This window comes from Spea bombifrons, chromosome 8 (assembly GCF_027358695.1).
Source record: "Spea bombifrons isolate aSpeBom1 chromosome 8, aSpeBom1.2.pri, whole genome shotgun sequence".
NCBI lineage: Eukaryota > Metazoa > Chordata > Amphibia > Anura > Pelobatidae > Spea > Spea bombifrons.
In genome coordinates this window covers 25,665,385-25,692,119 of record NC_071094.1, presented here as the reverse complement: position 1 = coordinate 25,692,119, position 26,735 = coordinate 25,665,385, and the positions used below count along the sequence as shown (strand labels likewise).

Genomic DNA, 26,735 nt, shown 5'->3' with positions numbered 1-26,735 from the left:
CCCTGCATTATGGATGATGTTTAACTGAATAATTGGTTCCCCTCCATGAGTCTATACATCCTACATACTGCAGGGCAGCACTTTAGCTGTGCTGGTCATCAATATGAAAAACGTATACGTGTCCTGGAAAACATGGCCAATGTGGTCACCCTGAGACAGACATTGATGGTGGTATATAGTGATTGGAGTTATGCTGTACCACCATCAACTAGATTGTAAGCTTTGTATTAGTGTATGTGATTTTTAATTTTACTGACTGAATGTAACAATGCTATGGAATCTGCTGGTGCTATTTACATTCATATAATGTAATGTCTGTCTCAGTATAAAGTGATGGGAGTTGTTATCTACTTTAGAGCATAACTCCCATCGCTATACAGTGAACAAAACATTGACAATAGTACAGTCTAACTTTAAAAAAAAAGCAAGTGATATGTTAACACTTGAGTATGGAAGGACAGAATGTAGAATCAGAACAATATACAAGGAGAAATTTGCTTTAAGCTAAAAGGCCAATCAGCGTCCCTATACGAAAACTATCTCTTGCACATGGATTATATCTTATTTTATATAAACTAAACAAAGCAATGTAATAGTGATGTCACATTATGGTGAATCTAAATCACATATACAGTATTCCCTCTCCATTCTTTGTGCAGCTTTACAGTTTTTATTTTCAAGAAATCTGCAGAATTGTAGCTTGTCCGTCTTCTATGATAAGTCGTTTCATTTTCATTCATAAAAACGTTTTGTGGCATTAACACACATCTCTATAATAAGACAGACTTGGGTAACTAAGTGAGTAACGCATTATGCCACTGCATTGTTTTCAAATGGAAGAGCTCAGCAGTGGCTTTATAAAGCTAAATTAACTGCAAAACGCCCACTTACCTTCAAATTAAAATATACTGTTGAATATAATTGATAACCAAACACCCTTGAGGCAATTTTGCTGGCTTTTTGGCCTTGCGTCCTTGAGGCAATTTTACCGGCATTTTACCATGATTAGCCCTTTAGGCTGAGAAACGTTTGGTTGTAAGTACATACCGTGCATTGTTGCAAATGTCAGGTCATCTAAATGATACAGAACCTGGGGCCAGCAGCGCTGTTGGTTACAATAGCATGGATACCATGTTGATTTGGCGCCTCACATAGTGATTTTCTTTTCATTTTGAAACGAAAGCAATTTCCAGTACGTTTAAGTTTTGCAATGAGCAGAAACAAAATATATTTGTCCCGACTCGTATTTATTCATGGACAATTGTATGTCAGTTTTTCTACAGCTACAGCTAAAAAGGCAGTCAAGGTAAAAATTCTTCATATTCTAACTCAGGGTTGCTTGGTACTCTTAGGTAAAACAGGTTATACCCCAAATGTTCTTTACAAAGAGATGTTGAATATGTGATTATCACCCCTTCCACTGTGTCCGTGATACAGCAGGCTTTATTATCTAGTACAAAATACTCACCGATGTTATAGACAGTATAAATGAAGTGAAGCCTACACATTTAAAACATCATTTTCATCTCCTAACCTTGATCTGTACAATTCCTTGAAACGACCATAGAACAACAAATTTACAGTTTTTATACCTTGTGTTTAACCATCGTTGCAGGGGACCCGGATCCTCCTCTCTGGCAGCCTCTGCTGCTGCTGACACTTCCTCTGGGGCTTGTATGATGGTGCGCCGGCATCACATGACTTTCGGGTGCTCCATCATAAAAGCCCCGGCTGAAGTGCCGGCAGCAGCAGCGGAGGTTGTCTGCGCACATCGCACAGAACTCCACTGGCTGCCCCCACTAGACACCAAGGAATCTGAAGCAAGGGGGACATGTCTAGGGATGCACTGGTAAGTCGGGGGAGGGCAAGAGCGGCATATGAGAGGTATAAGGCATATCTGGGTGGCAGATGTACATAACTGGGGGCAGCTTGGCAAATAAAATGAAATAAAAACAAAAAATGCAATTTTTCAAGCACTGTTTTTATTAAATATGAAAAAATAGTTTACATTAATTAGTATTTACAAGTAAAAAAAAAAATTCTAGTCTTATAGACTATATATTCTTATATTCAGGCCTTTTTTTCCTAAATTAATATTAAAATTTTGGGGGGTCGTCTTATAATCGAGCAAATGCGTTTTTATATATATATATATGAGCCTGGTATTTTCTGGTATGATATATATATATATAAATATATGTTATATGTTCATCTTTTTCTTAAATATGTTCAGCTTTCTGTTATAGTGAGCCTAGTATTTTCTTAACAAATTGCAAGTTAAAGGGTAATAGAAGAAAGTCCCATGAGACAGAGCAGCCCAAAGGGCAGTTGCCCTCTGCTTCTAATGCATATGATAGCGGCATGGCCCCTTTATATTTTCATGGTATCTAGTTTTTAAATGCATGGGAGAATTCTGCAGAACCCCCCATATGCATTTTCCCCGTTCAGCATCTCCCAGATAAACGCTGTGTTCAGCTGCATGTAATAAACAAACACTATGGTCTGCACAATAAAGACATAAACAAATAAACATAACTGTTTCTTTAAATACATGTATAAGAAGAGAAATATCTCCCGTCATAGAAAAGCTATTTTTTATACCCAAATGATTTGCTCCTTGGAGACATACTAAGCACCAACTCCTCTTTTAAACATAATAATAATAGTGATAATAATAATAATAATAAAAAGCAAAACCCTTTCCACTGTTAATGTTCCAGAATTATAGAACTTCACCTCTTATGTCTCTGGGATCTCACTAACTATGCACTGCGATTAATTGTCACACTATAACTAGGATTAAAGGAGAATTTGTAGAAATCCCTTTTCCAAATCTCAACCAGCATCAGTTCTGGACAGTGACAGCTTTATGTCTATTCTCCACACAAATATTTTCCCCAATGAGTAAAAGGATTGCAGGATGAAATGTGATGTGGAATTACACACCTCTCTGTTAATCTGGGGAAGAGTCAAATGGCTCCTTCTTTAGGATTTATGGCTTCTGGTGGCAGAGGATCAGGGGACAACTGATGGCTGATGAGTCCCATCCTTCTGTACCATAGATCTTTTTTTCTCATGCGGCAACAGTAAATCCTTCATTCCCAAATCCCGGTATTTAACAAAGTCAAGATTGCTTTAGTATCTTTTGGTTCATAATTAACCCTGTTGTTCCCATACCTCCTTTAACAGGGAAGTGATCACTACCCATGTAGGTAGATCTCAATAACCCTAAAATATTCGACTTGAGAAAGAGGTCCTTTCGATTGTGGTGGAAAAACCCAGGCAAAGCAGGGTACCACTGGGTTAAAAGAACAGGTTCATATACACACAGCTGCAGGACTGTATACTTATTAGTATAAGATGCACTCATTATGCCCCAAGTACAAGGCATGGCCTCCTGTGTCCTGTAATCAATAACAGGCCTCCTGCATGCTGAGATACAGCAAGAAAGGGGGAGGACATGTACCATAAAAAACGGGATCATTCGACTTTAGGCTGTGCGGTGCTAGGAGGACTACACCTTAGTCTCCAAATACCCTGCTTATACGTCAAGTGAGTATGAATGATCTAAGAATCCCAGTGGTGAAAAACTTTTTTTTTAAACATTCTTCCCGATGATTTGGTGCTTTTTTTTCTCTGTGTTTTGTCTCTTTTTTTATTGTCAAGCGTCTGTTATTCTAATTTTGATATAACCGCCTCTGGTTTTACTGTTTGGACACCATAAACATTCACGCTTTTATGTTTCGTTTTTGTAAGCATGAATAGCTGTGACAGTGAGGATTTATATAATGGCAGTGTTGGGCTCCAGATATCTCTTTTAAATTGTTCTTTTACCCAAGCAGCTCCATCCAAAAATAGGCATACTATGGCGGTCAGGCAGCAGAGAGTATAACTCCCACTACCCTCAAAAATGGTAGAATGGTTGAATATGATGCTTCGCATAGGTCTTAAATAGTTTAAATATACTAATATTCAGAACCTGATTATTATTGACATGTATATAGCAACCCATTTTGGGAATGCATGTTGTGTTGGCTTAATATCACATGTGGCGTATTAGCCACTGGTGTTGCGTTTTAGCCATGTTGTATGGACTGTAGGTTTGTGGGCGCTTGATGTGGCTGTATACCCCTCTAGTGTGTTCTGCGGGAAATATCACCTTTTGTATTTAAACCCATCATTCCCAGATTTGTAGTACGGCAGGGGAGGAGGTAGAACGATTTGTAACATATATGTTGTGCTGGTTTGCAGGTTTTGGTATACATACACCAGGGCCTGATATATCTCTTAAGGATAATTGTGTCCCCAGCTGAACATTTTAAGCACAGTTTGTGGGTGATAATGTATATCTACCCATACCACACAACTATGGTGAGTACCCGTTATTGTTATGTAGTAACATAAGCTTTGAGGAGCTACAATGTCTCTTCTTCAGGATTAATCACAACCTATAAATTAACAGAGCAACCTCTGAACCATAGAATCTCATAGGTAATGGTGGTAATGTTTTTAATGAAGTCTCTCTTGGTCAGTTTTACGTAATACTTTACATTTAATAGCTTTCATTCTTCATTTTATTCCCTTAATTGTGCCTCCCTTCCCCCACCGACCTATGTTAAAGCCTCTTTCTCTACCGCCACTCTGTTTTGTTCCCCGGCTCCCTCTTGACTGTGTCGAGTATGCTCTTAGCATCATGTCGAGAGCAGCACCTGCACCGCAGCGCAGACTCACATCACCGCGTGGATTATCAGGGTCAGCAGGCACATTGAAGGTCTGATACTTTGACAGCCCTTGACAGATGCCTTAGGAGGACATGTGCATGTACCTAACTCCCCCATCCCCGGGGATTCAGAGGCTGTCTTCTAAACCATACACTAAGACAAAGCCTTAACCTTACAGGGAACAATTAAACTAGCAGCTCGTGTCTGCGGGGACAGTTTTCTGTTGCAGGCTGCATCATATATACAGAGAGTGAGTGTCAACGAATTCGGATAGAGCGGAGAATCCTTTGCCAGACATCATGTTTTCCTACGCATGGCGTCTGTCCCAGCTCACTCATGTCATATTGCATTAAATACTGCTGTCTCTCATACTCGGATTCTTTGTGTCACAGAGCCTGGCTGCAATATATTGTATCTCTGCTGACAGCACAAAGATGCAAAGAGGCACCGAGCCACTATAGACTGTCCAAGAGGCACAAATCAGCGTTAGCCAGGGGCAGTCACACTATTTATAAAACCACAGTACTGGTTATCCTTACTCGCCCTGTAGCCAACAACAGCTACAATATATAAATATTTCGAAGGAAAAACTACCCCAGTTGCCTAAAGATTTCTCTTTGAGGCCTGCCGGGGACACACCGCTGCTTTTGCTGATATTATTTATTGTTTATATTTAGATTAGCTGTCAGTAGGGTTTTGGGGCAGTGAATGGTGGTGGGATGCCAGAACGATGTATTTAGCCCTTGTCCCTTTTTTTGGGGTAGGATGAGTCCCGTCTGCCACCTACTCACTCCCCGCAAGAAGATTTGGTAAAAGATGTACCCAGATAGGGGCAGGTGTACACTTCAACCGTGCGTCAGCTTGTCTATTGAGACAGCAGATTGGCATCCGACAGGCAATCACGCTTTTTTATGTTTTCATGCTAATTGTTCTCCCAGCACATACTGCTTGTTTGAAATATTTTATGACAATGGAAGCACAATACTGTGTGTTATATACAGATACGCTTGAACCGTTACAGAAAGACAATATTTCACACTCTGGTGCATCTTTGCCTTTTCATTTATTAATTTAAGCGCATAGAGGAACAGAGACCACATACTTTTAGATATCTTCTCATCCGGGCCAGTTATATTAATTTTGTTATGCCAGAGATCAGAATTGTGTTACTGATGTTACCCTTGTCCTTTCAGGTACCAGGTACAAGGTTAATTTATAAAAGACGGTCTTGTACCAAAGGTTTAGCTTACAAAACGTCCGTTCTATAATGCTGTATGGCGCTACCATCAGTCCATCTATAACTGAGAGGAGCATTAGTTTACTCTTTGGCATTTTTTGAAATCTATGGTGTTTTGTTGTAACTGTTGGTTTTCCTTGAGACATTACTGCAGACAAAAATACGTGCGTAGAAAAAAAAGGAGGACCAACGGGGTGCTTAAAAAGGCAAGATGAAAATGTCATTGGGCAGAATTCAACAAAAGCGTATGAATGAGTGCCCAAGGGTACAGTCACAAACAACACATCGGACACACTTATCACTTGAATGTATCAGATGCGTGTGAAGTGTGTCCAGAAGCTGGGATTACTGTAATGCTCTAAAAATAACTCTCTGCATATACGACAAAGGCGAGCATAATAGTGTGAGCAATACAACACTTTAAAATACACTATAGTTATGTGCCCTAACTATTGCATTTTTTCTAAGCCCGTTTTTGTCTTTTCTTTTTATGAATTAGGTTATAAAGGATATCCACGGATATTTTTTACAATTAGGCATATGTGGAGAAAACCACCCAGGGAACCTTTGTTAACAGAGCAATGGTAGCTTCGTTGGGTCAAAGGTTTCCATCCCTATTCACATGTTGTGCACCAGCGTGTAATGAAAACCGTTTGACATGAAGTTTTACTAGTCAACTTGTTATTATTTGTTTTATATAGTGCCATCATATTCCGTAGCGCTGTACAATGGGTAGACAAACAAGTTTACAAGCTAGAGGGATTTAGGGTGTATTACACAATAGGTAAAAGTGCCGTTGTTGGGGATCGACCAGCCACACTAGTAAAAGTATTGCAGGAGAGGGACTAGGAAAGGTGAGCTAAAGGAATATAGGAAGAAAGGCGTAAGTGCGAAGGGTTTTAAGGAATTTTTTTGAAGGGATTTGTTCTACAAATCCGCATTTAGAGCATAGCTGATCATTATAGAATTGCCCAGGGTTAGCCCATCTGTAATCAGTACTAATTGTTCAACCTGGAAATAATCTTTATCTTTTAACCCCTTAATGACAAAGCCCGTACATGTACGGGCTCAAAATGCATTGTTTTCAATGGGTTTAGGGACCGCCCATTGTCCTTAAGGGGTTAATAGATCAGTTGCTATAAAATAGAATTTATGGTATCCAATGTATGGAATCATCTGGAGACATCCCTCTAGGGCTGATTTGTGCATCTGTTTTTTGTATTAACCCTTCTGTAAAATCAGGTGGAGATTTCTAGCATATACACGTGTCACAACAATTTATCAAAGCATTGTGTATTCATTGTTGCCCACTTGCCATAATCACTCATACGCCTTGGCTGTTTTAATGGGTAATAGCCGGAGTGGCACACGCGTGTTATGACAGCTGTTGATTATGGTATGTCTCATTTATTTTTCTCCTTTTTCTCTGCATCTATTAAGATGCCATCGTTGAGTTAATGTTAACCTTGTTGCCAAAGAAACATAGTTCTTATTATATGACAAGTATACAAAAATACTTACTGCAATTTAAATGTATTTCATGTCAGTGAATGGTCAACGTGTGGTGGAATCCACCAAGTCAGTGTTTGCTACAAAATTGTGAAGGCTTTGTGATGTCCCTTTTATCTTTAGTTATTTATGTTTTATCATTATCACAGCCGGCATTCTTAAAAGCAGAAAGGAGTTATCACTTAGCCGTGAATTTGTTCAACATTTCAACTCCTCGTCTTGGCCATCCGCCAAGCTTCTAGCTTCTACTGCTAGAAGATCCACGCTTGCACTCCAAAATACTAAATTTGAGTAATTCTGTTAATATCTCACAGATTTAACTATGAATTGCGCAGGGTCATCTCAGTCCATCATGCAGGAGAACCTTACTAAGGTTGGTCCTTCATCATGTACTTTTTAGAGTAAAATTGAACTGTATTTCCTCCTCCTTAATTTCATCGGTATGGGGGTTAGAAATTTTAGTTTGCAGGGCATCACCTTAGCATTTAAATAAACATTAAAGGGGACCTCCCAATGTTTTTTCTGTATGTGGCATATTTATAATGACGGTAGGGTAACTAGCGATGTGTACTAAGTAGGTTTTTCTTAATTGATGCAGAAAGCCAACAGAAAATGTCGATGGGGTGTTCCTAAATTGCTGTTTTTCCCAGTGAAATGTACATTCAGTGTAGTCCATGAAGTGTTCCCTATAGCTGACTGTAAAGGAATTCAATTTAAGGCCATTTTCCAAATAAATATTATAAAAGAAATGTATCGTACAACTCTATAAAGAACACTTTTTATTATTGCAAGACAGTAATTAATTCTAAGGGGAAAAAAGCCTTTTCACATTTAATAAGAAACTATTACCCTCCTATCAAATTGTGTGAATTTTATTGAAAAATCTGAGATTCCTGAACAAGATGTGACAACTGCCATCCAAACACAAAGCAGTGCTTGAGATTATTAACTCTAGATTGTCACACTACGCATTCAGGAGGCTATTCCATCACTTCTTTATCTGTGTGCCCATATAGCCTTTCACTCACTAAAACCATTAAATTGACGTTATTTTAGGATACTGTTGACTGATTATATGTTATAAATCTCCATTTTATTTGCTTCCTCCACTACCAGGGTAATTCAGATTACAAGCAGTTTTTTTTTTATTGAAATAATGTCTTTTTGGAACAAACTATGGGTAAGGCAGCTATATCCATTGTTAAGGTACAACGTAAAATAGATATCCATGTAATATAGTGTTTATCTTACCTGATTTAAAACCTCAGTACTATATATATATAGTATTTAACTTTCAACCAAATCAACTGGAAGACTATTCTATAAGATTATTGTCATTACAAATACCCCATGTTTGTTAATGTTCAATTAGCATTTGTAATAACCCTGAATAAAACGGAACTAAGGAACACCCATGAAAAACTAGTATTATTTATATAGCGCCATAATATGCCGCAGTGCTGTATGGAATCTCTTCTGCTTCAAGTACCAAAAGCTACTTATAGTATACTTTGCTAGGGACCCTTCTGAAAATGTAAATATTCCACATGCAGAGAAAAAAAATGGTGGAAGGTCCCCTTTAAAGCGAAAATATATTTCATTTTGGCGGTGGCTATATAGAGCAGGAAATCATGATCAAAAAGACTGTACACCTGTCATGTAAGCAGGGCCGGCCCTACAATGGAGCCGACTGGGGCAATTGCCCCAGGCGGCACTTTAGAAGGGGCGGCACTTTGCCGCCCCAAGCGTTTTTTTTTGTTGCTCGTTTTGAAGCGGAGGAGAGAGAGAGGGGCACCGAGTGGTTTTCGCTTACCCGCTCGGCGCCCCTCTCTCTCCTCTGCGGCGAGTCTCCCTGTTCGGTCTCGGTGCCGGCTTGTAATGCTGGGCGCCGGAAGTGGCGTCAATTTCCGGCGCTCAGCATTACAAGCCGGCACCGTGGCAGAGCAGGGAGACTCGCCGCAGGACTCTTTAAAGGTAAGTACCGGGGGGGATGGGTAAATAATGGCGTCGGCGAAGTTTAAAATGCCGCCCCCCCCCGGCATTTTAAACTTCGCCCCAGGCGGCGTTAAGTCTTCGGCCGGCCCTGCATGTAAGTAATGATATCACTACAATTATACTGTTACTAAAGCTCTGTTATCAAAGAGACCTCGGCATGAGATTTGGAACAAGCTGATGACTTAATAACATACCCATATTGGAAGACAAATTGGTAGAACTTGCAAATTCGTAAAATTATATTTCATTGACTATGAAATCATAAAAAACAACCGTACAGAACAGTACAAGAGTAGGACACCCAAACACTGGACAGCTGCTTGATAATGTGACTACTAGAGTATTAAAGGTATTGGGACAGAACAGTCAGTTCATTCTATCCAGTCCTCTCCTCATTCTAGAGTAGCAGGTCAGATGAGTACGAAGTAATGTTGACCAGCAGCCATAGGTTATGGCTACACTAAGATTGTAATATTTAATCTATAACATTTTTAAGTGGCAGATCCTGTGTTTCAAGTCTACTTCAAATACACTGTTTTCATTTACTTGTTTAATTTTAAACTAGATATCTAAACCACAGGGATTTTGTTCAAATGGCAATATTTGCATTTGCCCCACCAATAAAGGGAACAATAAGCAAGGTGCTTTGGGCGTTGGGGGCATGCTCTCCATTTGGTGCCTGGGTAGTAATAATACAATGCAGAAATATCCACCCTCTATGGGCAGAAAAAAACACCGTTATACACCGTAATACAAAATATAATACGCATATTTATCAAGGTGAAAGAATTCTTTAAACATGCTAAATGTTTCAAACCCAAGCACTATTCTTTAGAATTATTCCCATACTGATCATTATACCTGAGCATAAAAACGCAACGTAGGGACGCAAATATATTCTTTAAGGCCAAATGATGTGAGTGCAGCCTGAAAGTGTCAGAGCTGCCTTGTTACCCCCAGTTCGGTCCTGAACATAGATAACTCTACCAAAGGTTCTCAGCATGGATAGTATTAAAGGGATACTACCAGCAAAATAAGATCTGATTTAATTTACTGCTTATGTGAAACTACACGTAACACATCGCTAGCATTAAACTATATACATTTTAAGGTATACTGTGGATACTGCGTGAAGAGCACCCTCTAAAGGTCCAAAATGTGCACTTTTTAACAGCTGTTCACAAATTGCTATGTTTCATGGGAGAGAGCAGGCTACATTTTCTACCGCTAATGTTTAAGCAAGCCAAGGTATAACGTAAGGGGTTAATGCTTGCTTGCCCTGTATAATTCAGCAATGAATCATGTCATCACCCTCTCTTGTACTATAAATATCTATTTTTTTTCCTCTTAGCAAATCTCAATAAATCTTAATTTAATAGTTCGGTTTGCTTCTCTATGTGATGTGGCCGCCGCTCAACAGGGCTCTGGAATCTATCCGCTCTGACAAGTTGAAGCAATAATCCAACGTGCTTCTGATGGTCTGATCGTGCCATTTGCCTTGACTGCTCAATCTGCCTGGGCTCATTGCTAAGGTAATGGCCTCGCGCAGGCAACTCTGCAAGAAGGAGGGATCAGATGGCCCCCTACAGTCCATTTACTGGACCACTACTTCATATGGCCTCCTTACTATACATTGATACTAGTGATGCTGCACCTCGCCTGGACAGCAGAACATTGCTTACTGTACAGAACACGAGTGGATCTTGTTAACCAGTCTCATTCCAACATTACCTGACTCAGCTACACAGAAACTAATGTGAGTGGTGCTGAATTTTAGTGCATTGGGACAGGTCATTTCTTCAGTTGAATTACGCAACCTGCTGAGCCCCTCTTTATGTTAGATTACAGCCCCTACAGTTGTACTATTGCATTGGGTCATGGATACTGTAGTCCAATAAGCATTAGCCCAACTTTGCCTAAAGTTTGCAGTCTCACCTCCATGGTATAGGGAGATGTCATAATAAAAAAGAATACTGTTTTATAAAAATGTATTGTAGGGAACAGCTCACGCATGGGGCGGCAATGACAGTCTTCACACCGGTTTCAAACGTAAAGCGGGTTTATTTAGATGCTGGTGGGCTGCAGCGCTGGCTGTAGCTGCTCTTTCACTCAGTTTCTCCTCTTTCTGCAAACCTAACAGCCCTCTCTTTTAAGGCTTCCTCCCCAGTAACGAGCTTAGGAAGCCTCACCTGAGAGCACCTGGGTTTGCTACCATGCCTGGCTGAGGTAACCAGGTGAGATATATATCCCATCAACCACTCTCCCATACACTTTACCACATATCCCCCCCGTCGACTCCAGACCAGAGGTCTGGACAGCGTCAGCAACCATACAGTACACCCTGGACAACGCATCCGCATTCCCATGTAACTTCCCTGGTCTATGCTCCACTGTAAATCTAAAATTTTGCAAGGAGAGAAACCATCTGGTCACTCTTGCATTTCTCTCCTTATTCTGTTTCATCCATGTCAGAGGAGCATGGTCAGTCACCAACACGAATTCCCGGCCCAGCAGGTAATATCTCAGGGACTCCAACGCCCACTTGATGGCGAGACACTCCCTTTCCACTATGGCATAATTTGCCTCTGCTGGGGTCAGTTTCCTACTCAGGTACAGCACTGGGTGTTCTTCCCCATTAACCACTTGCGACAAAACTGCTCCCAAACCTGTAGCAGACGCGTCTGTCTGAACCAGAAATGGTTTCCTAAAATCTGGGGAAACGAGCACTGGCTGGTCACATAGGGCAGACTTCAGACTCTGAAAAGCCTCCTCTGCCTCGGGGTTCCACTTTACCATCACTGACTTATCACCCTTCGTTAAGTCTGTCAATGGTGTTGCCATTGAGGCAAAGTTGGGCACGAACCGACGGTAGTACCCGGTTATGCCAAGGAAAGCCCTCACTTGTTTCTTAGTTACTGGCCTAGGCCAGTTCTGTATCGCCTCAATCTTATTGATCTGGGGTTTAACCAGCCCCCTACCAATGATATAACCCAGGTATCTTGCTTCCTCCAGACCCACTGCACATTTTTCAGGGTTTATGGTTAGGCCTGCATCACTAATGGAGTCTAACACGCCCTGTACCTTACAGAGGTGACTTTTCCAGTCAGACGAAAAAATTACCACATCGTCCAGGTAAGCAGCGGCATAATCACGATGCGGTCTCAAAATCAGATCCATCAGCCTCTGGAAGGTAGCAGGGGCCCCATGTAACCCAAATGGCATTACAACATACTGGAACAGGCCCTCTGGAGTGGAAAAGGCAGTCTTCTCTTTAGCCTCCTCAGTCAACGGTATCTGCCAATAGCTCTTTGTAAGGTCAAGTGTTGTGATGTACCTTGCCTTCCCAAGCCTCTCAACCAGTTCATCCACTCGGGGCATGGGGTACGCATCAAACTTTGAGACCTCATTTAATCTCCTAAAGTCATTACAGAACCTCCACGTCCCGTTGGGCTTTGGGATTAGCACTATGGGGCTTGACCATTCACTAGTAGATTCCTCAATAACACCTAATTCAAGCATGCGCCTGACCTCAGAGGATACCGCCTCTCTACGTGCTTCTGGTATCCTGTATGGCTTCAGGTTCACTTTACTGTGAGGCTCAGTTTTAATATGGTGTTTTATGAGGTGGGTACGGCCAGGTAGGTCCGAAAACTTGCGTCTGTTTTCCTGCAGGAACTCCCTCACCTCCTGCTTCTGGGGCACTGACAGTGCCTCTCCTATTATTACTGGGGGAACTGGTTGCCCCACTTCTTTGACCCCTGCCTGGGTCGCCCCCAAAGACTCCCGATCTTTCCACGGCTTGATCAGGTTTACGTGGTAAACCTGGAAAGGTTTTCTCCTGCCTGGTTGATGGACCTTGTAGTTCACCTCACTCATCTTCTCTACAACCTCATAGGGACCCTGCCACTTGGCTAAAAACTTACTTTCGACGGTGGGCACTAAAACCAGGACCCTGTCCCCAGGATTAAAGGCCCTCAACCTGGCAGATCTGTTATAAATTCTGCTCTGGGCCTCCTGTGCTCTTTGCAGATGCGTTTTAACTATAGGCATCACTGTCGCTATTCGGTCCTGCATCTGAGCCACATGTTCAATAACACTTTTATATGGGGTGGCCTCGGTCTCCCAAGTTTCTTTGGCAATATCTAACAAACCCCTTGGATGTCGGCCATAGACTAACTCAAAGGGGGAAAACCCTGTAGACGCTTGGGGCACCTCCCGGATAGAGAACATGAGGTAGGGTAATAGACAGTCCCAATCCCGACCATCCCTTTCTACCACCTTTTTTAGCATATGCTTTAGGGTTTTGTTAAACCTCTCAACTAACCCATCTGTTTGAGGGTGGTACACTGAGGTACGGAGGTGAGTGATTTTAAACAACTTACACAGGTCTTTCATGACCCGTGACATAAAGGGCGTACCCTGGTCAGTAAGAATTTCTTTAGGGATCCCCGTACGAGAGAACATGTAAAACAACTCCCTAGCAATATTTTTGGAGGCCATGTTTCTTAAGGGTACCGCCTCTGGGTACCGGGTAGCATAATCCAATACAACCAAAATGTATTGGTGTCCCCTAGCAGATTTGACAATGGGCCCTACCAAATCCATGGCAACTCTTTCAAATGGTACTTCAATGATGGGAAGTGGCACCAAGGGGCTACGGAAGTGTGGTGTTGGGGCACTTTTCTGGCATGTGGGGCATGACTCACAATACCTTTTTACTTCTTCATACACCCCAGGCCAATAAAACCTTCGGAGGACCCTCTCTTGTGTTTTATTAGTCCCCAAGTGCCCCCCAAACACATGGTTATGAGCTATGTCCAGCACCAGGTGTCGGTATGGTTTCGGCACCAGAAGCTGTTCCACAATTTCCGTGTTAACTTTGGTGACCCGGTACACTAGATCCCCATTCATGGCAAAATGTGGAAATTTCTGGTCAGCTTCGGGTTCCTGTGGTACCCCATTTACTACGGTAACATTTGCCCGTGCAGTTCCCAGAGTGGGGTCTCTCACTTGCTCGGTCCCGAAGTTACCCCGAGACATTTCTAAATCTAAGACCTGTTGGCCGGGTAGGGAAGTTTCTTCTTCTTCCTCCCCAGCTAACACCTGGAAGGGGAAAGAACCTTCACTATACATTTCAGGTGGGCCTACATCCTTCTCATCATGCCCCTTACTGGTATCATTGTTTCCAATGGCCGTCTCACATGACCCATTATTTACAGGGAAGGGTACAGACTCTGCCGGAGTTTGTTCCCCAGCTGCAGAAACGTTCCCCCTTTTCCACAACTCCCAGAACAAGGGGAAATCGCGGCCTAATATAACCGGATGCATAAGTCTTTTTACAACTCCGACCTCGTAGGTCACAGTTCCAGATGGGGTCACCAACTTAATGGGGGCCACAGGGTAAGCGACAATATCCCCGTGGATGCATTGCACTCTTATGTGCTTGTTCGGCACGTAGTCCATAGCCACAAGACCGGCCCGAACCAAAGTCACCAGGCTACCCGAGTCCAAAAGTGCCTTCACGGAGCAGTCATTTATTGTCACCATACAAAAATGTGGCTCAGTCTCTGACTCTGGAACGGCTGCACAAACAGGTTCTGCAAATAGGGACTGACGCCGACTAGCGTCACACACCATGGGTTCTGAGTTAAGAGGGCAATAGGCGGCTATGTGTCCCCACTCATGGCACCTCCAGCACTGGGGGGTCCCTGGCCTCTTTAGTAGGGAGCCCTTTCTAGGACTGTGGGGCCCCAGGGGTTCAGGATCAGTCTTTTGCCCTCGCCCAAACTCTAGAGCCCTGCTCTCGCTCACATTTTTCCATACACCTCCAGCTGGAACTCTCTTACCCAAAGATGTCGCGGGTCTGACGGTCTTGGAAGGTGTTGGTGCTGCAGGGACCTCACGGAGGAAGTCCTCGGTTGCTATGAACCTTTCCACCATGTTGACAAGCTGCTCAGCAGTTCTGGGGTCTCCATGCCCAACCCACCGTTGTAGCTCTGCCGGGAGGGCTGTACAGTGCTGCAGCTTTCACTCAGGACATATGCTTCCGGCCCTTTAAATGTCCACAAATTTCAGATGCAGTGTTGTGTCATGCCGTTGCTCCTAGCACCACTATGCCCGCATTCTCCACCAATTGTAGGGAACAGCTCACGCATGGGGCGGCAATGACAGTCTTCACACCGGTTTCAAACGTAAAGCGGGTTTATTTAGATGCTGGTGGGCTGCAGCGCTGGCTGTAGCTGCTCTTTCACTCAGTTTCTCCTCTTTCTGCAAACCTAACAGCCCTCTCTTTTAAGGCTTCCTCCCCAGTAACGAGCTTAGGAAGCCTCACCTGAGAGCACCTGGGTTTGCTACCATGCCTGGCTGAGGTAACCAGGTGAGATATATATCCCATCAACCACTCTCCCATACACTTTACCACAGTATTAATAATTATTGGTTCATACAATGTGATCCGGATCACCCCTGCTTCATCAAAGAATAGTAGGTTAGTGGCTAACATCATTTTTGAAAGTAACAGAGTTGTCTTTTGCCACTAAGCCTCAATTTGAAGATTGTTATTGAACTAAATCTCAAAAGCTTTACATTATTTATACCAGCAGCCCCTGATTCCTTTTCCTTTAAGAAGCCCCTTATAACACCTAAACAAATTATGTTGATGCACAAGGTATATATAAATATTCATATATTTTAATCAGCCCCTGAAAATGATCAGCAGACCCCCGGGGGGTTCTAGGCTTACTGGACTACACCAAATGAGCCATCCTTAGCCAGATGTTCCATGGCTAGGATTTTTCAGAATTGACCACCTTCTTATGATCTCTGTGATGATGTCATGCGTTGGGGGAGCTGCGATCACTGTAGACATCACTGTGTTAAGAATGGCCACACGTTCCGTTCAAATCCTCCCCTGCCTTTTACTTGCCTTCTGCCTCTTTAAGTCAGTTTCTTCGTGGTGAATATTGGATCACTATGTGAGCTGTAGCGTCAGAGCCGTTCAATACCCTCGGGAAATTATTTGCTAGTTAAACCACTATGATTACACAAAGGCTGAAACCATCTCAGCAATTATGTGACCTTTCAAACATTACATGCATCTCATCTAACAAATGTGTTGGATGTGTGTTCAACTGAAATTAATCTGTTGTTCTCTACACATCGCTCTGAATTCTATTCCATGTGTACCCTCGGTTTGTGGTATAGTTTATGTTAAGTCTCACATTAAAGAGCTCTGCAGTACGCTGCAGCAGCTTGCCATTATTATTTTCAATTAAAAGGTTTTATTGCTTCACATAATAATAATAAATAAAATACTAGACAAAACATGAGGGTACATAAGAGAAGTCACATTATATAAAGACATTTACAAATATACTCTGGTTACCCAGAGATTTCTGTGCTCTCTGCTCTGTAATCCCCACCAGAGGTGTCTATGTGGGCTAAGTGCCCCTGTTGTGAACATCATCTTCGGGGGTACTCCCTGTAAAATGACAGCAATAGGAACAGGTTATTGGTCACCCCCCATTTATATTCTTATTTTCAAAGGGTGAATACTACAATAAAGCATTGCGTCTGCATGCGTATTCTATCATGCTAAATTAATCTAGCAATCTCGTGTAGTCTTTGTAAGTGTTCTTTAATGCAGTGGAATGACAAAAAAGAAGTATTACGGCTTCATCACTACGGGGAAACTCTGTGATCATCAATTAGCACAACTAATTAACCTTCAGTTCCATCCATTACAGTCTTAACACTTGCCCTGCTATGGCCTGGGAGCCAAAAGGTGAAGAAGTGCATCTCAGATAAAGGGGGGGGGCAATGACTAGAACGAAAATGATTACACTGCCTGGAAATACTAGTGATAAATAAAGGTATGGGGCTATACCCAATCAGAGCAACATATGACCAATATAACTGCCAACAGCGCCCGTCTGGTGTGTATAAAGCGATCTAAATTACTGCAGCTTTTACATCTTTTATACATTGTTGGCATAATTTTTTTATTACAGCTTGTACAAAACTATTTTTTCAGCCATTGTCGTGTTATACATTTGTGCAGACACTATTCATATCACAAGTGCTGTTTTAATGACACATTTACATTTAATACCCACAGTTTCCTTTGCAATGTATGATACCTTTTGGTGTTTTTTGTTGTTTTTTTAAACTAAAGAAAGGACCTTTGTGCTGAATTTACATAATTGCTCAATGAATACATCAGCCCTTTATAACACTTGTCTAATTTAGACTTTTAGGCCATAGTTAGAAGTTGTTTCCAATCTGATTCTAAATATCGTAACAGGTCCTGTTCTGTGTAGAGCAGACGTGTAATTCGTCTTGCCGCCACTGGTGTGCGCTCCTGAGCCCAGCGCGGAAAGGTTTAATGTGTGCAGCGATGGAGCCAGCAGTGCCGCTGATACTGTACGGCGCTCCCTCTAAGGCTGTCTTCAGGAATATAAATCTTGCCAGAGAGAAGTCTGTGGAGCCAGCTGGCACTATTCAGTTTGTCTCAGCCAGCTCCGACCTGAAGCTTCACCTGCTGTCTCCCACAGCAGGAATCTCTTTAGCAAGGCCAGCTAATCATGATAGATTGTACTTGGCTTTGGAAATGCCGTTCTAATGCTACCTACAAACCTTCCTATCACATGAAGCAGGCTGCGAAATATGACAACATACATATGTAAAATGCACTTACCAAGAAACAAAGCTGACCTATATAGCTGTCTGCCGTGGCACTCAAAAGGAATAGTGTTTTAGTATTAAACGCAGGGTATGCTAGCAATGCATTTCACAAAATCAACAGCTATGCCTTTGATTCATTATGCACCAGAATTAATTTAGAAACATAGTAATGCTGTTAAGTTATATGCATAAACACACTATAAAAAGAGGTTTCTGTGATTAGCTAGATGCTGCATTTAATGAATCCGTATCGCAGAGCAGTGGCGTGCTGCCTGGCTCAGAGACAAATAAAATAATGTTTATTCTACATAATAAATATTAACCATTTGCCAAAATGGACGTGCTTAGGTTTAAATGCTAACAACAAATCACATTTAAAGTTGTATGTCCATAAAGGGGGAAGTTCTATTTATTATTAAAACTCTCAGTGCTAACATAGAAAAAGCATTTAACGGTATTGTGTACCTGCTGTTTCAGAATAATGCTAGTTTTAATAAAATGCAATGTTTTTACGCTATTATCTTAACTCAATCTACAAAACAAACACATTAAGCTTTTCGCGCTGCCTAATGTAACAAACCTGTCACTTTTCCCAAATCCTGTATTGCACAATACTATACATTATATATATATATATATATATATATATATATATATATATATATATATATATACCAGTTTAATCTTATGACCGTTTAAAACAAGCAATAAAGACATATTAGAAACTCATCTTTGGTGTGTATACCATTAAGAAGCCATGTTTCTGTTCTCAAGATCTGCATGATTATTTCTCCCCATTAAGTTGCCACTACCCTACTATTAAGCTGCTGATCATTGTGGATTGGCCAAGGCAGCACTTGCAAGGTTGGGGTGAGGATACACAATTAGCGTAAGCAGTAGGTAGATTTGATAAACTGCTTGAGGCTGTTTGCCTGTTTGCCCTTTAACGATGCCAGACGACTTGAGATTTGTGGGTAAGGGTTGAGTCCAAATATGTCTACCAACAATGGCAACCTTGATGTTTGCACAACTATGCTGCATATAACAATTAGGAACAAAATTCACTTTTACCGGCTCCTTTACACTACACTACATTATGTCGTGTTCAAAGTGAAAAGAACAATAGTTGTTTGTTCCATGGGACTGGTTGCAATTTTGGAGACCCATAGGTTATAAATGGTATAAATGACATTGATAAAGTTTAAGGTGAGGCCTTAGACTGCAGCATCTTTATAATAAGACAGACTTGGGTAACTGAGTAACGCAGAGCCCAGCCTAGGGTAAGAGGCGGCGTGTTGAATTTGCTTGGTGGCGGATGGAAGGTCCCCGTATCGCTATGCTTTACCAGAGAGTGAGAGGAAGGGGGAATAAATTAGCATCCTGTTCACAGGTACTGTGTCTGCGGTATCGCAGGTTTTATTATCTAGTATGAAAACAGATGGACATGGCTGCTTTGAGTGGCTATATATGAGTGCACACTCTAAAGACACAGGGAGTGGGACCATGCTATTTTTCATGCTCCTTGCCACGTGGAGGCTGCAGAACACATGCAGACCATTTCAGAAGACTGCTTCAAAATCCAAGCACGTTTAGATAATGACGTTGGTTTGTCTAATGCAGGAACAAGATTGGAAGGGGGAGGGGAGATAGGACCAAAACATCTTACAAATGTCAGCTGAAAAGTGGTGACAGAATTTCAGAATGTCAGACAGAATATGAACGTGTTCAGCACAGATTCATAGATATAAGAACACTGACGTCCAGATCACCATCTGAATTCATTATAGATATTGAGAATATAGGTTGTTTTACTACATTTGAATTTATTACTGTTTGTTCTCCTGCACTATGTTGCCTCTTGAAAACATAGGCTTTTACAGCGTGCTGTTAAGCAAACCTGTACTGTCTTTGTTGATTTAGTTAATAAAGTGGACTGTTTATCTTTCAGGCTGGACACACGCAGTGAGGTATGGAGTGAGCATCACAACGATAAATTGATGGACGTCCAGGAGGAAAAAGACTCTGCCGTAGAAGGAGCCAGCACCCTTCTCATTAATGGGATTAATGGAAATGGTAAGGGCACTTGATTTTACTCTGGTCCTCTTCTGTTTATGTATGCTATAGAGAGTGTGTTGTTGTTATTTATGAGCGGCAGGCTACATAAAAATACACACATATATATAACTAGGGTTTATTATTTTCTGATCGGTTAAGTGTAGTTTTTGGGGGTTTTTTGGGGGGGGTTGAAAACAAAATGTCCTCTGCTGTGATGTTTACAACTTTTCTGTACACTCTTGGTTTGGGTTTAGTTATCCCATAATACATTTAAGACCCCAAAACAAATATTGTTGAAATAATATTTCTTAACCAAATACAAATTTCAAATCTCTACTGAAATATATAATTAGTTTATGCACTTGGCAGTCCATCCTCTACAATGCAGAAGCTATCAACAATCGTTAGCAGTCATTCCGTTGAATTGCCGTTAACGATTGTTAATGGCTTTTGCATTTTAGCAAATGTGCCCCACTGTGTATTGATGTTTATACACATTTGTAGGTTGAAAAGTGTGATAAACGATACAAGTGAAACATTGTGTCTTCCTCCCCACTGTAGAACGGCATGATCCTGAAGATGATGTGAAATCCTACGATGCTGCAGATGCTGTTGTCACGTTCCCGGCCTTAACACAGAAGGAAATTCACGCCTGTCACAGAGCATTGCCAGCCCTTACTTCTAAGGAGCCCTGTTTGCTGAGTCCCCCTTCTCCCTTGAGGCTTTCTGATGCAGCTGAACACATTGTCAGTGACCCCTCTGCTCAGGCCATATCTTTGACAACCTGTGCCACCAAAGGTCTGAGTTCCTGGTCATTACCCAGCGACAACGATAAAGCACCGTTTAGTATCATGGAACCTGGGGCCATGTCAGCTTTAACCGGTGACTGCTTGATGCAACAGAGTCGGACCTGTTTAGGTTGTTTCATAGAATCTAAAGATGGAGTGGACCCTGAGCCTGGCATCAGTTTGAAAATGGGAGATATACACAGAGACTTTGACACGTGTCCAGTGTCTGACATTGGGATTCACTGCATGAGCACAGGGGACAGTTTGAAATACGGCGATCAGCTCCTGTCGGACCAGCTACTTAGCTTTCCTGTTCATAAATCCCAGGAAGTGGACAAAAGAGACCCAGAAAGGTCTGACAGCGACTCAGAGGACACCACACAAAAGAACTATTATGAGGGATTGCTGCTGGACAAATGCAATGGCGATGAGGCGTTACTGTCCAATACAAACCAGGAATGGGGTTATTTTGAGTCATTCATTAGTGAAAGCAAGATTGAGCTACTAGACCTGTGCTCGAAGAATGAGTTGTCGGTTAACTTGTTTTCAGAGGAAGATGTGGATAATTACATGTTTGATGATGATGACTCGACACTTGGCAGTGACGTGTGCTCTTTGAAGATCAGGTATGAATCGTTCCAAGATAATGTGAGGGAGAAGACAAATTCTCTACAAGAGGATGCCCAGTTCAACTTCTTCCCTAGTGTTTTCACTAACTGCACCAAAAGGGAAAACAAGAGCTCCAGGAAGGGGACTGCTGCAGATCCTGGCCACTTCAAACTCGAAGAAGGTGAAATCTGGGAAGATGAAGATGAAGAGGAAAATGATGAAGATGAGAATGAAGAGGTAAAATCCAGTCTGAGTAAAACTTGTGGTAGCATGGATGTTGTGCAGTACATCAGTGCTAAAAGAAGCCACTTTTTGGATTCAGTTAACTCAGCTGAGGACTCAGGAGAGTACAGCGATGATAGCTCATGCAGTGAGTCTTCGTATGATGTACTCGGAGATATCAAAGACTGCACCAGGTTCCTGTCCCGTGAGCACTCCCATTCCCTTATACAGCCTAACTATGGTCTGAGGGTTAAGAGGAAAGTTAGGTACAGTGATGACTATTTGTATGACGTGGATTCCCTTGAAAATGAGAAAGTTGTAGAAAAGAAAGAAGGCATCCCGGATGGACCAAAAGAAGAAGATGATGATGACTGGTGCCCCAAAAAACGGAGGAAAGTTTGCAGGAAGGAGCCTCCTGTCATTATCAAGTACATAATCATTAACAGGTTCAAAGGAGAAAAGCACATGTTGGTCAAACTTGGAAAACTTGACCCCAGTGAGACAACAGTAAACTTGAGTGATGAGCATATGGGGAAATACCAAAAGCTTGCACCTCTAAAAGACTACTGGGAGGAAAGGCGGAGAAACATGTCAGCTTTATGTGCAAAAAGTAATCCCGATGGCTCAGAAAACCCAATCCCACCCAGAAAGCGGAAGGGTCAGTTAGCAAATCGACACAGGTTACAAAGGATACAAACCATTGAGCAACCTTTGAGCAGGGAAATGTTGTCATCGTATGATCGTCGACAGGCATGCAGCAGTAAGGATGATGGTTGTCTTACTGACTTAAATTCACTAGCCTTAGAAAACGCAAGCTGCATCAATGGATTACACTTAAGCGACATTGCTGAAGTTAGCTCTGTAAAGTCCCGATCCTTAGAAAGGGAACTTCAAGGCACAGACCGAAAAGTCATAAGGAGGATTAAATTTAAAAGTGAAGCCAGGTTGAAATGCAAACAGATCAAATTGGAACAGGTAGATGACATCACACGTGATACAGCAGACATCTTCCCAACCCTTGAGAACCAGGACTCTGTTGCACTCTTGAAAGAGGAGACCATTCATGTTGCATCAGACAATTCCCATCCAACTCAATGCCATCCAGATACTGATTCTAAAAATTCTTCTTTCCTACAAGCCACCTGCTCACCCAGCAAGCCAGTGCCATCTGCTCATATGAGTACCAATGTACCCGTTCTCCCTGGAGGCTATCTACAGACATTGTTAGATGCATCAGATTCATCTGGTAGCACTGTTATCACTTATTTTGCTCCTCATCCATTAGGGCAACAGTCAGTCAACAACATTCAGACAGAAAAACAATTCAGTTCCCTGCAACTTGCACAGAGCTGTGTGCTCTCTCCCCCTTCAGAGTCCGAGCTGCAGCAGTCACCCCATCAGTTAGATATGGAGCAGAACTTTCCAGACATGTGGCATGACAAGCCTCCCAGCACTCAGACTGAGTTCATTGCAAACCTTAGGGAAGTGTCCATCATATCCGGGGACTTTGCTGGTTCTGCAGATGTTTCCGATGCAGACATCACCGCCTCTGGATACAGTCAAATTAATCCAAACAGCAGTAAGCAGCTGTATCACAAAACATATGTGCAAGAAGGCCAAATTCAACAGGATGAGTCTTATCAGCCTTGTCATTATAGTGGTGGAGAGGGGTGCTTCACTTTACAGAGAGGCACACTTAGCACAGACAATGGAAGGCTTATTAGTTTTGACTCTGTAGGTTCACTGTCAGTTAGCTCCAGCAATTACAGCTCTTTAAGCTTGAAGTCTTGTGAAAAAGATGGTGAAGATGAAATAAGTGATGATTTCTTGGCCCACTGTAGCCCCAAGCTTGTGATTCAACAGAGCATTGATGAAATCACACCATTGAAGGAATCTTCTGACCTTCTTGATATATCTAATTTCACCCCTGATAAATTTCGCCATTCTTCCCTTTCTGAAATGTCCCCACCAGATACACCTAATCTCTCCCCTCAGATTGCAGGCACAGAAGGGAAGTCTGTAGCAAACCTAAAGGCCTTCCAAAATAGCACCCAGGTGGTGCTCAATGGGTCAGATAAGGCAAAATGGAATTGTACTGTGCTTCCTTCACATGAGCAGGCCAACAACGGCTTTGCAATGAATAACCACCAGTTTCAGTTCCATATGTTCAACGATGAGGACTCTGTCAGTGTATTGGAAAAGGGCCCATGCCTACCAGTATTTGATGATTCTATGGGTCCTGTTCATACCAACGGTAAAACATCAAAATCTAAAAAGAAATCATCAGCCAGTAAAAATGCAGGTGCCAACCAAAGCTCCCCTCCAAAAACTAGCAAGAAGAAACCCCCCAAGGCTAGCAAGGGGGCAGATAAAACACAAGCAAAGACACCACGGCAAGCAGGCCCCAAGACATCCAAGAAAGGGAAAAATGCAAACAATGATAAAATCCAAAGTCCTGGGAGTCAACCGGATTCATTAAATAATGCAACTCCCACCAATAAGGCTTTAGAAGATTGCATGCCACATTATGGGCCCAGCTCTTCCAAAGCAGGAAAACACATTGCTGGTGTTAATGAATGGACGCTTGATAAAAGTAACAATGGTGTGTGGCCTGATCCAAGAGCAGGCGGTGCCAACAATATCCTTGATGATGATCAAAGGGAATTTGAGGAACCTTCTAACATTCTGTCCAATATCGCATCAGGTATGGCTGATGTTCAAAGGTTCATGATGGCCTCTATGGAGCCTTTTTATAATCCAGTGAATCATAACAGCATTCCTGACATTGCCATGTCTCCAGAATCAAACAGCCTAAAATTGAAGACTCTTAAAATCTTGGCTGGGACCCCACAGGATTTCAAAAAGAAGGTGAATGGAGGCTCTCCTGGGGGCTCCAAGAAATCTACAAACAAGGGCTCAGGTAAGAACACCACAAAGTTTGGGGTATTTGATCCCAGCTGCTATGGAGCTAACCTTCACTCAGCCTTTTTTGATAAGAACTTTGGAAACCTAAGTATTTTAACAAATAACGTACCAACCCACAAAAAGCTGTACCGTCATAAGTCAACATCAAAATCTCTGCGGGATGAAAACTGTAAGGGGAAGAGAATGGACCAAACTCACAAGGACCCTTCGGTCACAGCTGCATTTGAAAAACTGAGGTAATGCTGCACCAAAGTGGCTCAAACACATCTTTTATTTCCCTTGCACCTTCTAAGCCTGCTGGTCTCTGTTTAGTTCTCCCTGAAAGCAAATCTTCAGAAGGTTAAAAGCTGCATGATAGTCCTTGCCTTGCAAATACAGAAAAGGCTGTGCATGACATATGCTAACATGCTACCTAATATGACTGATTTCTAACTTGGTGGGGTTTTACAGTGACAAAAAACTAAGAAAGCCTCTATTTTCTGCTGTTTGGCTTTTTTTTTTCCTTAAGAAATATTATGTGCTTCTTTGTTTGTACCACTTTTTTTTCAAACTCCATGTAAAAACAAAGAAAAAGTTACTTCTAAAAAAAAATATGCATCGAAAACCACAATGTGGAGTGTAAAGGATTTTTTTTTTCTTTTTAAAAAACCCACGTTATTCAGCTTCATGAGGTCCCACGGTGTGTTTCTCAGCTCCCCCTGCTGCGTGTTTCCAGATCTGCATTGCAGAAAAAGATGTGTGAAACTGCATTTATAACCCCATATGGATTATCAAGATGACACCGAGCATTTTTCTGCAGGGAGTCAAGAATACATTCAGAGCAGAATAAAAAAAATAGGAAAATTTTTTGAAAATAAAAAACAAACATTTTTGGTTTTAAAGAAAAGACTTTTTTTTCAAAAAAAAAAAGATAATAATGATAATAATAATTGATGTTTATGTTTTGTTTCTTTGGGGAAAAATATATGCCTTGTGGTTTGTTGATATGTTAAGTGCTGAAGAACCAGGGTTTGATTTGTGATAACTTGTTTGAAGGGCAGCTTAATCTGGTATTCTCTGTGAAAGACTGTTTTAAAGTCATACTGTTGTACAGTAGTTAATGCACTATTACAACCCACAAGAAAGCTAAAATTGTGCCAAACTGGTCGGTGACTGTAGATATTTTTATGATATATACAAATATATATTACAGCATTTAATTGGTGGATATACTCTGGACCTGAGCCTTTGCTTTACTGCAAACATTCCAAAACATATATATATTTGAAGTCACCCTGCTTGAGAAGCACCTAACACTTTCAAAAGTAACATTTTTGTTTTTTGTTTTTAACATTTTACCTAACTGCATACAATGTGCCATATTTTCTTACCTCAAAGCATAGACTGAAGGTAATGTGAAAACAAGAAAACTACTTAATGTGACATCATCCCACGTCAAAGGGAGACCAAAGCTGACAAATATTCACTTTCAATGTCTTAAGCTCGTTTTTTAACCCGTTCAGAGCTGGAGTGATGGCAGTGCATTGCAGAGCAAACATACCTTGAAATTATTTGTTCAGACGCCTCTAGCTGTAGCATGATTCTCGCTACTACTTTTAACGTTTAAAATCCGTATTTTGAAACTGTAGATACAGTTATTATATTGCCAAATAAGTATTTTTCTACGTTCTTGAGACTTGGAGGGATGCCGGCTTGCCTGTGTTTTTAATTTAGGCTTGTGTGATCGCTAGTTTACCACATAGATGGATAAGCCAGAGATCTTTTTTCCACCTCTGCTTAAGCAGGTATCTCATTACGCCTGGCCTCTCACCCTTGAAGACTCGAGTCTGAAACCTCATAACAAGGCTGTTTAAGGTGATATCTGTTTGCGTTCATGAGACCTCTGAGGTAGTCGGTAAAAAAGTGATTCATTAAAATAGTGCTTCATATAATTCACATCATTATCTGTATGTTTACATCTGTCGTTTGTGTTTGATCTGTGAGAGGAATCTA

At 41.7% G+C, this 26,735-nt stretch overlaps 1 protein-coding gene across 1 annotated transcript in view; it reads left to right on the top strand.

Annotated features, from left to right (window-relative positions):
* The window catches only part of NEXMIF (neurite extension and migration factor), a 136,498-nt gene extending 110,912 nt beyond the window's left edge, over positions 1-25,586 (top strand). Inside the window, exons 3-4 of the mRNA XM_053474002.1 lie at positions 20,093-20,217; positions 20,761-25,586. Coding sequence (XP_053329977.1) covers positions 20,093-20,217; positions 20,761-24,983 — 4,348 coding nt within the window. The 3' untranslated portion in view covers positions 24,984-25,586. The remainder of the gene's footprint in view (positions 1-20,092; positions 20,218-20,760) is intronic.
* Positions 25,587-26,735: the final 1,149 nt, after the last annotated feature.